General features: G+C 39.8%; 1 protein-coding gene across 1 annotated transcript in view; it reads right to left on the reverse strand.

Annotated features, from left to right (window-relative positions):
• Window positions 1-19,692, reverse strand: part of LUZP2 (leucine zipper protein 2) — a 276,776-nt gene that overhangs the window by 162,056 nt on the left and 95,028 nt on the right. The window contains exon 3 of the mRNA XM_015413447.1: window positions 1,826-1,888. Within this exon, the coding sequence (XP_015268933.1) occupies window positions 1,826-1,888 (63 nt within the window). The remainder of the gene's footprint in view (window positions 1-1,825; window positions 1,889-19,692) is intronic.

A 19,692-nucleotide genomic window follows, 5' to 3' on the forward strand; every position in this document is an offset into this window, starting at 1 on the left:
GGGGAGAATGGGGTTTTGACATTGATTTGTCAACAATACATTGTCTTGTTGTTTACTAAAGAATGTTCATCAGATGCTTCCAAAACATCTGAATTATTGAGTTATTACAACATTATTTTGATAATTCATTCCATCCTTTAATCATGCATTAGAAAGACAAACAAATGCATGGGTACACAGCCCTACACATGGCACCAGACAGGATGCAAGTTTGGGTCATTGGCAACAATCATTCTTATAATGGGGATTTGTAACAGACAATGAATGAGTCATTTTAGATTCACTGCAGGGGAACCCAGGGTCAATGCAGTCTTAGCAACCTAAAATATCGCACTGAAATGGCTGAATAGAATTCCAAGCATACAGCACAATAGGATTGATTTACCTCTATGGACAGATTCATACATTCTCAGCTATACTTAGCTGTTCATGTGCATAAGTTTAGAGCTCTTTTGTTGTTCCCCATTTTAAAGCACAGTTCATTGTACTGAAGTATGCTACACCGACTTTGGTATAATTTTATACCACAAGTTCAAGAAGATATATATTGAACATCATATAACTGCTGATCTCAGAGGGATACAAGATACAAGAGCCATGGGTTTAGGGATGCCAGGCTCCAGGTGGGACCTGGGGATCCCCCAGAATTGTAGCTCATCTCCAGACTACAGAGGTCATTTCCCCTGGAGAAAGTGGATGCTTTGGAAGGTGGACTCTATGGCATTGTACCCCACTGAGGTCCATGTACTCCCCCGGGTTTATCCCCAAATCTCTAAGAGTTTCTCAGCCTGGATCTGGCAACCCTACCCCCCCATCCCCTGCTGGTGTCTAGGAGGGAAGTGGGACAGAGGGACAAACAAAATGCAACAGCTGTGATTCATGTGTTTACATATCATCTGTTTCTACCCTGCTTCCAATAAACATGACCTAGAAATGGCCTACTATATGGTGCTGCTGTGAAAAAGAAGACCATTACATTTTAAGATGACATTACCATTTTCAAACTTTAAAGATGGAGATCTGGAACATAGCCATTGACCCACTTTCACACTGAAGGTTTTCTATAGTTTTTAAGTTCAGCTGTTTGCTCATCCAGATTCCCCAAATGTTTGCAAATCTTCTGCTTTAATGGTGCCCTGATGTTTCAAAAGCCTACAGATGTCTTGTAACAGCAATTCTGCTTTTTTAAAAAACCAAAATGCTACCAATGGAGTTGATAAGATTGTTGCCTTGTCTCCTCCCTCAGTTCTTTGAGCTGGAAGAGAATATTAGGGTTTTGGATTTTTTTTGCACAATTCTTTAATGATAGATGGTCACCTACATATCCCACAGAACATAGATTTGACATGATGACAACTGAAAGTGAACCTAATAGAAAATTAGTATTTGCATGCTGTGGCCAGTGGAAATGTGTATGATATGGCTGTTCACGTTAGAACACAAAGCAAGAAATATTTAACTGTGAAAAGGATCTGTGGAAGAAAGCTTTCAGTTGTGGTCGGCATTTACCCCCCCCCCTTTATAATTTAGTATATTTTATTCTATTTTCCATTAAAGCTCACTCTAAAACCTTAAATCTTTAGAAACCAGCTACACAAATGCCCATAAAAACTTCTCCATTAATAGAACTGGGAACCAAGTTTATTTATGCACAAACATATAGGAAATTACTTGAAGTCGGAAGACAATTTTGCAAATAGGCTGATGTTAATCCCTGAATAAAACATTTTTCATCACCACTGAAATAAATTCGTGGTTTATATTAGTGCAGTGCTGTTTGCTCTCTGATCATGTTGGGGGTCAGAACAGAACAAATTCTACTCACCTCTTCTGCATGAATACCACAAAGCTTGCTTCCAGACAGGAGTTTGTTTTTCAGGCTTTTGTTCTACAAGAGGGGAAGAAACATATTTTTATTACTAAAATCATCTAAAATATTAAGGACTCCCCTAAATATTTTAGCATGGTAAACCAAAACATGATATTTAAGTTAGAAGTGCATGCAAGAATACACTCAAAAAGAAAATAAATATGCAACAGACATGGTGCAAGTATTATCTTCTATTTTAAAATTCTGAATGCCTATGTATTGAAATTTACATATTCATCTATACAGACAGAAAAATCACACACTAAGCTTTCCAAACAGACTGTCAATTAAGGTGGAAAATATTTGTTTGTACTAGCTGTAACAGGGGGGTAGAAAAAGAGAAAAGTGAAGGAGCTACACTCATTGACTAATATGAAGATTTCAAGTCTTGAAATGAAAACTTTAATTCTGGAGTACAATATTTTAGTAACCTTAAGCTAATTGAAACCAAATGTATTACTTCATTTTCCTTCCTCCAGTCCAGTTACCCCCCCCATTTTCCTAATTGAAAGAAATCTGAATTGACTGGGAAAAAATGTATTGAAATGTAGTTCTTTCTAACAGTACTAGAAATTGGCTTTCACAATTACTTACACCATATAATCTGCCTTGAGTCTCAGCGAGAAAGGTGAACTGCAAAGAAAAATGAATGAATGAATGATGGGGACTCAAAGCAGCTTATATTGTTCTCCATTGCTCTATTTTATCCTCACAATAATCCTGTGATGCAAATTAGACTAAGAATGTGCACCTGGTCCAAGGTAAGGTTGCCAAATGGGGCCGGGGGCGGGGAATCCCCCGCTTTGGAGGCCCGATTTCCGCCCCGGCGGAATCGGGCCCCGGGGGGAACTCCAAAAAAAAAGAGGGGTAAGTAGACTTGGCAACCCTAGTCCAAGGTCATTCAGAAAGCTTCCATGGCAGAGTAGGGGTTTGAACTAGGGTTTCCCAGATGCTAGTCTGACAGTTAACAGCTAACCACTACACCACATTGACATGCTATTACTAATTTTACAGGAGCAGTGTCAAAGAATACCTTCAATCATCAATCAAGAAATATAATATTTTGGGTAAATAGCCAATATGCTTATATCACAGATACTTGGTATTCTTTAGTCTATATAGATTTTATTTTGATTTTATTGATAGTCATGCTAAGATGGCTATTGTGGACCAGACAATGTAACTATACCCAGGTAAGACACTGGCCACTCTTTCAAAGCTCATTACTATTAAAAGAGTATATGCATGGAAAATTTCCCAGATACTTTACAATGAAAGCTGGTCTGAGTCCTTTATGCTTTCTCCACCCCCATTTTCAGTCCTCTTTATTACACAGAAACCCATTACTATCTATATTTCATTACACGTGGGATATTAAGAAGCCTCATAGAAAGGGGGAAAAAACCCTTAAAGTGGTTTCTAATGGAGCTTATGTTTTTTTAAACACCACACTACTCAAATAGAGGAGCGCTTGCATAATTAATGCCACATTTTTAATATATTAACAACATTTATGACATTGACAAGCTGTTCAGATGTTCCAGATCCAGTGTAAAGTGATAGGCAGATTGCAAAAGTGCTTTCAGGCAATTCCCCATTTCTATATTTCTTTTATAGATTAAGCATAATAACTATGCAGCTCTTAGTTATGGAGTCAAGTAAAGATCAGGACCCATTATAAGTTACACATCACCTGCAAGTGGATGGATCAGAAATCTGACAGCCACTTTTCCAGGAAAAGTTGCTTTGGGAGAAGGTGATTTTACCGGGGGGGGGGGCAGGTTTCTTTTTGAAGGATTCTGAATGTGTCCTCATGAGAGTATATATGTGTCTGAGACTCTGAAAAATGTGTTCAGAAGCAGCTGAAAGGCAATTTGAATAAAGAAGTGGACACCAGGAAAAATAAGTATCCTTTCCTGACCCTGGTCTCTCTACAAATTACTCTAGAAATTACTTTTTGTAATCTAGGTTCCTTTAACCTCTAGAAGTTACCTGTTCCTTAAGGAAGAACTGTCAGTATTGGGTTACATATATTTATCTGTAAGATATAGTCAATCTCCATAACTTATATGTGGGCAAAATACCATAGAACAAACCCAAAGAATTGGACCTGGCATAGTGTTCAGTGCCAGCATAAGGCAGAAACTGGTTTAAGAGCCTTCAGAAACTTCTCATGCTCTAAGGATAGGTATACTTTAGTTAACTGAATATCAATTAGGGAGACTGGGTTTACAAGATCTTAGTCCAGCATTCTAATTACTATACCACACTAGCATTGGGAAGTCACCTCTCTCAGCCTAGCTCACATCACTGGTTTGTACTGAGAGTCATTAACATGGCTATGACATTTAGATGACAAGGCCATGAACATAAGAAGATCCTGGATGAGGCCAAGGAACTAGCTAGTGCAGCATCCTGTTTTCCTTGGTGGCCACAACAATGTGACTGTTGCAGCTGACAAGGCAAATTCCCAGAATTTATTTATTTATTTATTTCACTTTTACCCTGTCCTCCCCACCAGGCGGGCTCAGGGCGGCTTCCAAAAACAGATAGAGTAATAGAATAAAATTTGGGAGGATCCCGGGAATTCCAGCCTTGGAGATTGAGGGGGATACTCTTTGTTCCATCCCGCACATATACCACCCCACACTGGTTTTTCCGATGGTCCATTTTGGGGTCGGCATTTCTCTGGTGTCAGGGCAGGTCTTCTAGCTTGGAGGCTTCTGGCGCGCGGTCCATATCAGTTCCGGCTTGGCTATATCCACATCCGGCTCCGCCGAGCCTGTGCCTTCATGTCCCGTGCTCCTCCACAACTCTCCACAACTCTCCTTTCACCTCCACTGGTCGAAGTTTCTCTGGCCACCAGGGATCGCCGCACCGCGCCGTTGTTGCTGTTGCCGCCGCCGCCGTTGCTGCTGCTGATGTTCCCACCACAACCCCGGACGGAGGAGGGTGCCCCCTACCCTTCTAAGGGTAGGTACCCATTTATCTACTTGCTTTCCTTTGACTTTTGCTTTCGAACCGCTGGGTGGGCAGAAGCTAGGACTAGGGCCGAGAGCTCACCCCAGCCACGGTGGGTATCGAACAGCCACAGCGGCTGCTCGCTTGATGTTACTGCAGGCGTTTTTACTGCCTGCGCCACCGCTCCCTGGAATGGATGGCGGAAGGATGTCTTCAAGTCCTAGAGCTAAATTATATGTATTATTTGTGTGGAGGAGGTAGCAATTGACATGTTTCATTGGGTCCGGTATTAACTATGGCTGACTTCGCACAACACACGTGAGCCACCTCCAAACCATGGAAGTTTATGAAAGTTCATGGAAAACTAAGGTAGAGAACTCTTTATATAAATAAGCTAGATACCTGTAGTACAGCAAGCCATATTTTGTGAAACAGATGGTCAATAAAACTATTTATAAAATAAGGATCCAAACAATAAGAACTTCAGTAACAGATAATGAAGAGTTCTGCACTGCTCAGACCATACAATAGATTTTATAAAAATGACCAGAGTTTGATGGGCCTTCTCACATGGCACGAGAGGAAAGGAATTGTATAAGACCTCTTCTTAAACTTCTCTCAGCTGACGTTTTCTTCCTTCTGTCTGTCATAAAGTCTGTCTGTTTAACTCTGCTGAATTACAATGAATTGTTTTGGAATTGAGGTAAACTTTACTGTAAAAATGCCAACAATGCCCTTCAGTTCTCTACATAGGGCAAACAGGTCAAACCCTACACCAAAGGATAAATGGACAGAAATCCGATATCGAGAATCACAAGACTGAGAAACCTGTAGGAGAACACTTCAGCCTTCCAGGACATTCAATGTGTGATCTCAAAGAAGCTGTTTTATTACAAAACGACTTCAAGAACAAACTGGAAAGGGAAATTGCTGAATTACAAGTTATTACAACACTCGGAACTAACCCCCCCGGACTTAACAAGGAAATTGGTTTCTTATCTCACTACATATGCTAAACTCATCCATTCCTTATGTACATATTCTCACCAAGAAGGGTTATACATCTTCTTTATTTTAGTATATTTCTTATTTAGAATAGTACATTGGAATACCGATTGTAATATAATGCAATGAAAATTGGATGTATTTCTCTGACAGAGGAGACATAACACTGCACAACCAGTCACCCCACCTCCTGTTTGTTACCTCCATGCTTGAGAGAAGATGAATGTAGCATAACAACAGGATCTCAGTTATTTGATCTTAGTATTCCTCAATTAAGAAGGATATGTTTACACATCAGTCTCCAAGTCTGACATACATATTTGCCTCTTCGTGTTTTCCATTGGAATTGAATCCAAACAAATGATGACCATGTGGACTTAACTTGTTATCTTTGTTTCATTTTTGCATCTGCTAAAACATCCTCATTATGTTAAATGGTAACCATATAAACCAAGCTTGCTATTCCTGATTCTGATATGTTGTATGCTAATTTACTGCTCAGCCTCTGCCTGTATGTGTGGACTACTAAGTTCCATTTCAGTGTATCTGAGGAAGTGTGCATGCACATGAAGGCTCATACCTTGAATAAAACTTTGTTGGTCTTAAAGGTGCCACTGGACTCAAACTTTGTTTTACTGCAAAAGGTTCTCTCCCAGCCTCAAAGGAATTCTCACATCAGTTGCACTTTCATATTTGAAAAAAAGGAGCTTTCAAGATAGCATTTTTAACTGTAACATACAAAGGGAAGAACAGCCACCTATAAGGCAACCTGAGGTGCTGCCAACATGTCACAAGTGTATAGCGCAGGAACTGGGGCATTATGTGAGGGAAAGGATGACAGCTCTATGTCTACAGATGGTAGATTTTACTTGGGCGGCACTAATGCATCTGTTGAGTGCAATATTGGGAATGGTTTAACAAATTACAAGGCCTGGAAAATAATGAACAGCCTTTTAAATATATTTCTAATATTCTGCTGGTACTTTGCTGTCATACTGTACTTTTCATTTGCAGCTTTTAGAAAGGGATGTGTGGAAATCCTCTGAGAATCTTTGCCCCCATGAGAATTTTCCTTGTCTTACAGAAATTCTTTTGTCTTTCCTCAAGATTCCCCAGGCCTATTGTGCATGAGAATTCAAATTATCTTTCAGCAACTCTTAATTTCATATTAGTTTAACAAGAATGAATCAGGAGCACTCAGAGAGTTGTTATATGATGACCAAGGAAATGGCTAACAGATCCAGTTCATTCATGTGTCAGAGATTTCACAAATAATCATTGACATGTGACGATCAATGAAAGAGGGGAGTGGGGTTTTGTTTGGGTTTTTTGTTTTTTGTTTGTTTGTCTTTGAATAATTGCCAATTCATACTATATAAATTAGGCCTAATGATCTTTTAATACAGATTGTTTCCTTTGTTCATAGGACAGTCAAAACAAGGCAATAATGCTGTACTTTCTTCAAAACATCATAGGTAGTCTTCTAAAAATAATAAAATTAGAGATTTTAAAGTCTCGAATTTTTATTGTCATGTGGGGAAGTGAGGTTGCTTTTTCCCATAAAATAGAAATATATTTAATGTTTATTTTCTTATTCAGCCTTTTAATACTTTAAGAATATGCAATGCATATGTTTAATTTAGTTTGCATATAATTTTTTTTGGGGGGATGGGATGGACAGAAATAGAAGTAGGGCTGGTCAAAAGGCATTGAACCCAAAAAGAGCCAAAAACTGATGTTCCTAATATATGTTTTGAATAATCGATCTGATCTACTCTTTATTTGTTATGGCACAAAGACAGCAAATCAATAGATTAGATTATGTTTTGAATAATAAAACATGGTTTTTGTGGTGTTGTCCTTGAAGACAATATGAAACATTCAGCTAGTAGAGAATATTGCCACCTGCTTTTTAGTAGAAGTCTGGAGCCAGAGTACATAGGCAACATCTTTTCTGGTAACCATGCTGGTTAACTGATCAGGTTCTCGGGCCAACTGAAGCTGCTGATTCTTATTTTTACAAATTTACACAGCCTGGTACCAATGTACATTAGAGATTGGTTTTGATATAAACCTCGCAATTGCTGAGGAGTAAGCAGCCTAATGTTTATTCATGTTCTTGTCTTTTGGCTTTTCAAAGAAGAATGAAACAAGTTACCTCTTTTGTAAGGTTTATAGTTATTAAGTGGACCTATGCTGCTGCAATTTTAATATATTTATTTATTATCAATGGAGCTACAAGTTGCTGCGAAGTATGTTCTAGGTTCCCCAATGGTAAAATAGGAATACAAGTTGAAATAGAAACCATTCATATAATTAAAAAAAAAAATTAAAGGCTTTTATTTTAGTAGCTTGCATATTGTATACAGTCTTCAACATTATGTACAAATAAAAGAAAGTCATATTTTAGAGAAAACCACCAGAAAATAAATTTCCCCATGATGTGATTAAGTAGTTGCAATGAATTCAGATACACGATTGAATTTTATAATAACTCTGAAATTTTTGCAGTATATCATCATTGTCGTATATCATAATGGCAATAACTATAGACCAAATTGGCTATCCTGAATTTCTATTTAAAAAAAACTTTTGTGTTTCAATATTTTTTTGAAAAGGAAAAAAATAAATAAAACAAAACAAGAGAAGAGAGAGGTGGAGCATTCTTCCAAAATAATTCATTTATACTGCAGCACGCTAAGAGTAGAAAATCAATACTGAAATGGATTACAGAACTGAAATATGTGAACTCTTTCAATGACAAACAACTGTAAATACTATGCAGGCCCAAACCCACATTCATTTGATTCATTCAGATTAGCATACTGTGCTGCTGCAATTTATTACCAACTAGTAATAGCATTCCAAACTTATGTATGGGAAACATATTGCCAACTGAATACAGACTATTAATTGAATTCAGTACATCAAGCCAGGTTGAAGTCCACATCCTAATGGAAAGCTGGAAAGTTTTATTTGTAAATTAGACACTTGTCGCTGTTGCTCAAATAAATGTTCTTACAAGGGCCAATGCCAAAATAATTTCCACTGACTGTTTATATTTGAATTCCCTCATGTGTCTTTTACACAATTCCCAGGTAATGACAGCACAGAGCATCTTGTTTCACACACATTTTAACTTGTTCCCGTCCATTACCTAGTGAAAGTAGCTGCTTCTGCAATGATAAATTGCTTCAAGCTGCTTGATGCAGGTGTTCATGGTACTATAAGGCAATGCAAAGTAACTATGGTATTATTATAGGCAAATTAGAATACATACTTCTAGTGTAGGTTTTTGGGTGTTTTTTTTTTTAAGCACCTGCATAAAACCAGCCACCAGAACAAGTTGGAACAGGTTAAGGGTCATTCTGCTGTGTGTTAACTGACTGTGCCCTCAGCAGGGATGCATGTAAGAACTGGCATTTTGTAGGCAAATTCTACACTGCTACCGAGTTGTTGTTCCTTTTGCCAAGGGCCAGTTGGTGTAGGCAACTGCTAGCTTACACCTGCTGAATATTTTCTCTGCCAAGGACATTTCTATTTATGAATTATTTTCCAACTCTGTATAGATAAAATCTGTGCAGGAATGACACCATGCAGGAGTTACAGAATCAAGATTTGGAATGAAAGTCCTCTGGTAAGAGTATGTCCTATCTTAAAATAACGGGTTTTGTTAATAAACTTATATTAAATTGTGCCTACAGAACTTGATTGACTTGGTGTTAACCTCTTATCATACTATAGAAATCCCTGTTCTCTGCACAAAAAAAACTTGTCCAAATAGGAGACAGTGGGAAATATGGCACAAACATTGTTTTCTTATCTAACACAAATCTATAGTTCCATAAAGCAGTCCAGGAGAGACCAGGTCAAGGGCATCACAGAAGATAACTAGATTAATTATAAATCAATATGGAGAAAAGCTAGAGCAGAATCCTGAAGCTGGCTGCATTCTCACAGTTAAGTACTCAGAAGGTTGAGTAGCAAGAACATAAAATAATGTAAATATTTATTGCACAGTGTACAAGGTCAAAGTTAAAAACAACACACGTATATAGAGAATAAAAATGACAAATACAGCAAGCAATTGGAGTTGCACGTACAGTGATAATAGGATGTCAACAATGGTTTCACATAACCTAACTTGATTTTTAGGTTGGGTTTGTTTCCCTTTTGTTGTATCATTGCATTTTCACAGTGAACAAAAACAAATCTGTCACCTATAAAGGACACGACTTGCCTAGGGCAAGAATATATCACTCTTCATCTCAAATTAAGAATGAGCTAGAAGATTATTCATATCTCTATATTACTTCAGTGCACTGTACAGGATTTAGAGGTAACTCATAAGGTAATTTTGTTGAAATATTTCTAGGAGGGTTTTTTTTTTTTTTAAAGAGGAATGGACTTCACTATGTTCATATCCAGCCCCCACAATTCATGTGCATTTACAGTTTTACTTTGCACTGGTAGTGGTAATTTAAAGGGTAGTAATAGCTGTGCATTATGCACAGCTAGATTAATACCTTGAACATGTGCAAATAAGAATATCTGCTTTCTGAAAGGTACCTACTGTGGCTCTGCGCTGCAGAACAAAGAGATGAGAGACAACAAATGGAGATAAATAAGAGTCACTACTTTATTAAGTTAATCAACTGGTTTGTGACAGACTGACAATTAAGTATTCTCTCATCTTTCTGCATCCAGGTTACCGGCTGCCAAGTGGAGAGCTTGGAGATCGTATTACTGAGCTTTGCTCAGGCAGTTCCACCCATTAGCTCAGTACTTAAAACTAGTTATAGCTTTTTACTTTCATGCTTATTAACACTGTGCTGAATGTTCTCCAACTAGTATTATCAGACCTCTTGCCTTGGAGATAGGGTCTGTCAATGAGTCTGACCCAGTATCTCCTATTCCATATGTAAACAAAATGGGAAACCATTAGAGGTTTTTTAAGTAATCTTCCCTTGACCATGAGAACAACCAATTTTACCCACCTGTATAATACATGCTTGTTCTTCTATCTGACCTGCACTGACTCTGCCAGTTGTGAGATAACTAATTCTCAGACACAGGGTCAAAACTAGGTTTGCCAACTTCCAGATGGGCTCTGGAGATCTCCTAGGAATAAAATTGATCTCCAGACTACGGAGATTTGGGGGGTGGTCCCTATGGCATTATACCTTGCTGAGGTCCCTACCCTCTCCAAACCCCATCCTCTCAGGCTTTACCCACAAATCTCCAGGAATTTACCAACCCAAGAGTTGGCAACCCTATGAAAACATATCAAATTAATTACCTCCCAAATCACCCAGCAGTACAGAGCAGGCAAAAAAGCCCCACTCAACCAATCTGGGGAAAGCTAAAAATTCTTCCTGTAATGCAATCAGGTAATTCTGCACTACCTCGATATTGGGTCACAACCTCTTCTGCCTTGGAATGAGCCTGAAGAGTGAGTTGCCACTTTAAATAGGTATACCAATGCTGCCTCCTTGTTGACATTCCTTATTTGTCAACAATATGGAATCTCTCTTAACACTTTACAGCTACCCCGTGATTCACTATCTTAAATGGGGAGGCAAACAGTCTCCCTCTCTCATTTAGTATTGTCCTTTAAAAAAAAATGTAGTTAATGTACAAGCTCCAGCCTGAGAAAATGGAGTGATTAAAAACTGAGATGGCTTTAATATTCTTTCAAAATAATAAAGCTGCAGAGTCACCCTTGCCCATCCATGAGAAATTGTGGCACCAGTGATCAAAGTAGAAGCTTGCTGACAGCATGATGTATAATGATGTCATTTTTACTTATTAAAGCTATACTCAACAAGCCTCACCAGATGACAAGTTAAATTTATCAAGGGTGCTCATGGGAACCTGTTGTGAGAAGCAAAAGAACGTGTTGTTTATTGTCTGAGCCCTTTTTTGGTGTTACTAACTAAGATCTGACCACAGTGCACTGACAGGTATTGTTTTGTGTCTTGATTAATATTGATGATATTCTCTCTTCTGTAGTTTATGAAGCACATTTAACCTTTTGGTCAAGCAGAATGACTGAGTAAATAGTTATTAGATTTTGTAATAACTATGCTTGTAATAATATATTTGAGTACACTGCACTGCCTATTTCACTATATTTAATCGTGTGTTTTAATTCACATATTTGCTTCTCTTTCCAGGCTGGTTATGTTAATTAGAACAATAAATAAATTAGAACAATAGATAAAAGACCACCATGAATTCTACCAAGCAAACACTTGTACTAAATTAATACAAAGCACTTAGGAATGTTCTATACAGTGTCAACAATGTGCCCGGAGAGGCAAAGTGTGACATTTTACCCTTGACCGATCATGTTGCCAGGCAGCCCATGGTTCAAATTCCTAGAGGAACCCATGCCATCATGATCACATATGAAAGCCTTTCACTGTTTCATAAGAAGAGCCCTGCTGGATCAGACCAGTGGTCCATCTAGTCCAGCATAATGTTTCACACAATGACCAACCAGTTGTCCTGGAGGATCAAACAAACAGGACATAGAGGTCATGGCCCTTCCCCACTGCCTCCTCCCAGCAGTAGTATTCAGAAGGTTGTTGCCTCTGTAGATAGTGGATTCCTTCAGCCACCATGGCTAGTAACCATTAATGAATCTTTCCTTAATGAACCTTTCCTCTATGAATCTGTTTAACCCCCTTTTAAAGTCACCTATGCTTGTGGCCATCACCATTTCCACCAGCGGTGAATTCCATAGTTTAATTTACAGCGGTGAATTCCATAGTTTAATTCACAGATTAAGTAAGTAAGTATTTCATTTTGTCTGTCTTGAACCTATTTCCCAACAATTTTATTGGGCACCCCTGAGTTCTAGTATTATGGGAAAGGGAGAAAAAGATCTGCCTATCCACTTTCTCCACCTCATGCATAATATTATAAACCTCTATAATGCCTCCCCTTAGCCACTTTTTTTTTCTAGACTGAAAAGTCCCAGAGACTCCAGCCTTAATCCATAGGAAAGGTACTCCTTTTCTACAGTGGGTTCAAGAAAGGATACTGCATAAACTCTGGGGGAAGTGAGTTTTTTAAAGCATTAACCAGAAATGTTTCTAAATAAGCTTGAATTTTTATTCAGATGAAAAAAAGACGATGATGTTCTGATTGAGCCATACATGAAGATAGCCTACAGAAACATTGTGTCCCAGAACCAGCCAGCCACCCAGCCATCAAAGTGGCATGAAGTTCATGTGATCAAGCCTTATGGTCAGCCAACCTACAGGAACATGGTGTAAGTAGCCTTTGGATACAGACAGGGAGCACAGTGAATAAATATAAGAAGCAAGGATCAGATGAGATCTGACTTAGTCTGATATTCACCTAACACTGTATTCCCAAATTGGTGTAAATTGTTTATGGTGACTTATGGTGACCCTGTAAAGTTTTTAAGGCAAGAGATGTTCAGAGGTGGTTTGCCATTGCCTGCCTCTGTGTATCAAACCTGGATCTCCTTGGTGGTCTCCCATCCAAGTATTAACCATGGTCAACCCTGCTTAGGTTCTGAGATCTGATTAAACTGGGCTAGCCTGGGGCATTCAGGTCAGGGCCTGCCTCCCTATATAGTAGTCTGTAGGGCTGCCAAATCGGGCCGGGGGGTGGGGAAACCCCCGCTTTGGAGGCCCGATTTCCGCCGTGGCAGAATCGGGCCCCGGGGGAATCCCGCCCCTGGCGTGCATGTCACTAGGAAGTGACGTGGGTACGCCGGGCATGCTGGGGGCGGGGCCACGGCCATACAAGGGAAAACTCTATGGTTTTCTTTTGTATGGCCGTGGCCCTGCCCCCAGCATGCCCAGCGTGCCTACGTAACTTCCGGGTGACGTGCACGCGGCACACGCATGCGGCTTGCACGTGCGCATTCACCCAACGCCGGCAGGGAGCCCCCCGCTCCCAGCGAAGACTGATTCGGCAACCCTAGTAGTCTGTGTTATCACTACATATATCCTTGTCCACACTTCATTGTGTCACTACAGAGGTTTTCCAAGAGATTACTAGAAATAGCACAGTGAAATTAAGACCCACACTGAAATATCTGGGCATGAAGTGAGGCAAATGCAACCAAAAAAGGGGGATAAAAACTCAACCTTACTAGAGAAAGATAACCAAAAAGGTTGAGAAAAAGAAAAAACAAACTAAAATAGAGTTACGCATGTAGTGCTAATGCACAACATATCATAGATAATTTAATTATACATTCAAAAGTGCTAAAATATCATTCAAAAGCCACAATCCTATGGTTCTGCATAGGAGTACCTAATCCTGATATAGACAAATGTCCAATCATATAAATACAGGTTAAAAGGTACAAAATATATCCATATATAAGAAACAATACGAAATGCGTTTCAGCTAAAAGTCTTCCTCAGTGGTAAAATTCAAACTGAGCACTCCATAAATTTAACAAAAACATACATAAAACTCATCATACACAGAATGGACCTTACTCATACTGAGATCGTCACCTGTGGAGTAAGTGGTGATAAACAGGACTTTTTTTTCTTGGAGAACATGCTGGAACAGAGTTCCAGAACCTCTTTGACAAAATTCTTTATAAAATGTTTAAAAGTTCATGAGTTTTCAGTGTACAGATTGAAAACTTCATTTCCCTCTGGTGATAAATGTTCTTGAGATGCAATATGGGCAACTCACCAAGATGTACAATATTTCATATGCCCATGGGTCTACTTAGGCCCAATCTACAATGCTCAAAACCCCAGTAGAGTGCTCAGGTACAAACAGAAAACAATCAGTCTTGTTTCAAAATTTACATTTGCTCTTCAAATTAAATCTGTGGGTCGCCCATCTGATAGCAGCCACAGCCTGGGCCTTCTCCATTGTGGCTCCTGTCCTGTGGAATGGGCTTCCTGAAGAGGTGAGCTCCCCCCCCCTCAGAGATCTACAGGAGAAACTGCAGGGCCTGCCAGGGTTTTTTGAAGGGTTTAAATGGCAGACATCTTTTAAAGGGGAGGGATTTGGGGGCTTGTTAGTTGATCTTTGGTTTTAACTGAAGATGTTTTGACTGTTATCGTAAGCCATCTCGGACCAAGATGAAAGGCAGGATATAATTTTAAAAAATAAATGAACAAATGGACTTCTTTGTGTGTATTGTAAGAACTGCAGCAACTCAAACACCATCAAAAACATTTAAAAAATTTTATGGGATGATTCTGCTGACAAATTAATAGATGGCATTGTGAAATATGTATCTGCACTCAGTTTGTGTTAATGTTTACACAGCAATCATTTATGTATACTTGATTTATCTTTGAATAAAATTATTTTAAACCTCAAAAAATACATTTAAAATTTTTGTTTGATAGAAGGTAAAGGGGCCAGGAGCCTAGACTGATATGTATATGCACAGGAGACAATCACCTTTTGCCCTTCAGTCAAACCAATAACATGACCCTAAGCATGTTAATGAATCCAGTAATTCTTATGCAGAGATGGGAGCAGGGGAGGATTGAAAGTTGAAGAACTGCATGGAAATACTAAGAATTTCCCACAGTGCAAATTAGGGACAAATGAGGATAGTGTTTTCTTTCTCGGAAGCAGAAAATAGGGACTGTCACTGATAAACAAGAACTGTTATAGCCTATGTGATCTGTTATCAGATATAAAGCCCATCCACATTAGCAGTGGTACATCTTTAGTTCGTTGCTTCCTTTCGCTGCTCGATTTATAGTACGTTTCTCCCCAAAGCAACTTGCCTCATTCTCCTTTCCTCCATTTTGTCCTCACAACAGCCCTGAGAAGTAAGTTAGGCTGAGAGAGTGTGACTGGCCCAGACAGCTTCCCTGACAGAGTGGGGATTTGAACCTGGGTTTCCCAGATCCTAGCCCGACACGCTAACCGCTACACCCTATGGGCTCTTATTGAGGTTAACTGGTGTGGTTAGTCCAGTCACCATTAGTTAACAGAGTGCTTAAATAAAGCTACAAGCGCAGCAGTGTCACTTTACCAGGTTATTCAGCTTACAAAGCTACACAGAGCCACGTTGCAAGTTTAGAAGAGGAATACTCCTCTCTTAATTTGAGAAGTACATTTTGGATAGGAAAGAGTAGGGATTGATAGAGTACTAACTTACTAGCTAAAGGATGGAAGCAGATGGTGAGAGGCCCATCTGCCTCATGGTGCCAAGAGAGGACCACATGCCCCTCTCTTGGTGCGTGCAAGTAGAGAGCTTGTCTTCAGCAGAGTGAGAGAGAAGAAGGAAGGGGAAATGATCCATGAGAACACAATCTGCATTTCAAAGGGGACAGTGGCAGAAGAGCAGATACAGGAATAAAGGTCATTGTGCCTATCTAGCTATCTAGTTATTTATAAAGAATGTACTAGTTCATGCATTACAATGCTGAAACTTTTATCCTCCTGACTCAGCCTTAAAAGGGCATTGTTTTGTTGGAAATGTATGTGTTTACAAGGTCTGATGATTCAGTCATTATGGGGTTAACTTGTATTCCTAGTTTGCTATTGTTTAGACTGACCTGGAAGGGATACCTGGCACTGAGCCAATGGGAAATTAGCCCGGGAAAAGTAACTTCTACTGTAACACAGATTGGTCATTTGTTTCAGGTGACTTCCTTTCAAGGGTCAAGAAGAAGGAGGAAATCTTCTCCATTACATGTGTGCTTGTTTTGTCTGTCAGCAGCATAGAAATGTAGCTCTTAGTGTTATGTTGATTTGTAGTAATCCCGTGAACCCTTTCCCCTTAGAATAAAGTATTTTAAAAGGCAAAGAAATCTCTTCTTTCCAATAGAGCAAGATCCATCTAATAGTCTAAGTATTAAACAATTTTTTTGCTATTTTACAACATGTTTGAGGTCCGAATGCAAGCAACTACCACTAAAGGCAATGGGAGCAGGCATCAGATAAAGGTTTTATGGATACATTCTCATGTCTTAAAAATGTTTTAAATTGCAACCAAGGTACTGTTCAGTGTGTGGGGGGATATTATTATTGCTTGGGTATGCTTTTCCCTATACTAAGAAATGAGGGTGTAATGTCTGTTTATGCAAGGAGAATCATATTCTCTTTCAGAAAATTATTTCCTGCAATCAATGCCAATCTAGACATTTCATCCTGTGTCTGGCAGTGTTATTTGTTTTGGGCAAGATAAATTTGAGTCTGCTTTCTTTTAATGAATAGGGCACATCAAACTATGCTGAGCCCATCATCAGGACATTTTGTATAGGATTCATTTCCCCCCTGTAAACAAACCTGCATTGTGCATTTCAAGACGGTGACAGGGCTGATTGCCAGAATGAGCTATTTCACACTTCTTATTAAATGATGGCTATTTACAGAGATTTGATGGCACAGGAAAAAGCCAGTGGAGGACAAATAAATATAATTAAACATTGCACTGTATTTTGGCACCCCAAGTATTTTGAGGAATGCAGCAGAGTGAGAATGGGCTTTATATAATATAAAATAGTCCTCTTTAATCTGTGCCCCACATTTCACTTGTACTAGAAACAGATAAATTGATATTCATGCAGTTTACTGCCTGCAACTTAAACAACAACAACTTTGGGCAAAGACTGTTATGTCGCCAGATATCATCTGGCAACTGGGGGGAGATGGGGGAAGTGAGGACTTATGGTAGGGGAGTGAGCAGCATCCCTGATGCAATGATACTACTTCCAGCATGACCCGGATGTAATGTCATCATGCTGGGAGTGATAGTCTAGCATTTGGCCCCAACTCTATGGTTTAATCATATGGTTTGGGGTAAATGCTAGATCACTTCTGGATCACAGCCACAGCAGATGAAGCATTTGCAATTGCAGAGTACTTCCTCACAGGATGGGTAGTCATCATTTGGAGGGTAACAGCGTGAGTCTCAAGGGTGTTTCCTAGCGAATGGAATCTCTCCACAGACCCTGCCAGGGCCCCACATACATGGTAAGATATGCATTAAGAACATAAGAACATAAGAGATGCCAATGTTGGATCAGGCCAAAGGCCCATCCAGCTTGAGGAGAAGGTGGGAGAACTCGAGGCACAAATCTGTACACTGTACACTGTACACTGAGGACCATCAGGGAGGGAGAAAGGTTTTTAGACGTGACAGAAGAGGGACTCCTGAGAGAACGGCAATAGCTAGCAAATCCTAAGCAAGAGGAAGGAAGTAACAAGGAACAGGTGGGTGAGTGGAAGAATGTGACTTTGAGGAGTAAGATAATCAGGAAACACTCACAGCCAGTGGAGCTGCAAAATTGCTACTGGCCGCTTCTGATGGTGGAAGATCAGAATAGCACACTCCCAGATCGAAAGGATGTAACTGACACAGATCAGAATAGCACACTCTGAGATCAAAAGGATGTAACTGACACACAAACACATAGGCAGAGAAGGAACCTCGCTGAGAAAGAGATGAGTAGTGGTGGTTGGTGACTCCCTACTGAGAGGGACGGAAGACGTTGGGTGCAGACTGGACAAGGAATCTTGAGAGGTTTGTTGTCTTCCTGGAGCATGTATCCCAGATGTGACTAAGAGAATTCCAAGACTAGTCAAAACCTTTGACCGGTACCTGCTCCTGCTGATCCATGTGGGAACAAATAATATGGCCCAAAGAAACCTTGAATGGATCTCCAAAGACTACGAGGCTCTGGGCAAGAAGGTGAAAGATCTGGGGGCACCGGTGGTGCTCTCCATTTTACCTGTTGAGGGCCATTGAGCTGGAAGGGAGAACACGATACTGGAGGTGAATGGCTGGTTATGTAGATGGTGCCGTCAAGAGGGATTTGGCTTCCTGGACCATGGTATGTACCTCCAACATGAAGGACTGTTGGTGATGGTTGGGGTGTACCTTACAAAGAATGGGAGGAATGTCTTTGCTGGAAGACTTGCGAACCTGATCAGGAGGGCTTTAAACTGAAGCCATCGGGGGAGGGAAGAAAAAGCCTGATGTTGTGTGGCATCCCCAACACGAAGTTCAAGAAAGGGAGTGACCAGAGAATAAATGAATGGGAGAGAGGTGAGTTCAGTAATTTTCAGGAAAATTCAAAGAGATCTATAGTAGGAAAGGAAGTCTGTAATCTGAGATGTCTTTATACTAATGCACAGAGTATGGGAAATAAACAGGAGGGACTAGAACTTCAAGTATTGGAAAGTAAGTATGATCTGATAGGTATCACTGAGACTTGGTGGGATGAGTCTCATATATGGAGCACAGCAATTGAAGGATATACCTTGTTCAAATGGAACAGAATAAACAAAAAAGGAGGCTTTGTATGTCAAGAATACACTTGCGCTGAAATTCAGGATTTCGAGAGTTGTCCTGTTGAAAGTGTGTGGGTAAGGATAAAGCAAGGGAAAAAGAAGGGGATAATGTTGTGGGGATATACTACAGACCTCGGAACCAACCAGAGGAACTGGATGATGCATTTGTACAACAGCTTGCTAAACTTTCACAGAGACAGGACGTAGTGATTATGGGAGGTTTCAACTATCCAGATACTTGCTGGAAATATAACTCTGCTAGACATGGGGCATCCCACAGATTCTTGAATAGTCTTGTGGACAACTTCGTATCTCAGAAGGTGGAGGTAGGAACCAGAGGATCTGCTATCCTGGATTTAATCCTGACTAACAGGGAAGAAGTGGTTGATGAAGTGAACACTGTGGAATCTTTGGGGAATAGTGACCATGTCTGCTTGGAATTTGACATAGAAAAGGATGTGAAACCAGGACATACTAGGACTCATATCCTGGACTTCCAGAAAGCTGTTTTCAAAAAACTTAGGTAGGATCCTGTGGCTTGAAATGCTGAGGGGGAAATCTCCACAGGAAGGATGGGAGATGCT

This window comes from Gekko japonicus, unplaced genomic scaffold (assembly GCF_001447785.1).
Source record: "Gekko japonicus isolate JY-2015 unplaced genomic scaffold, Gekko_japonicus_V1.1 scaffold1062, whole genome shotgun sequence".
NCBI classification, from domain to species: Eukaryota; Metazoa; Chordata; class Lepidosauria; order Squamata; family Gekkonidae; genus Gekko; species Gekko japonicus.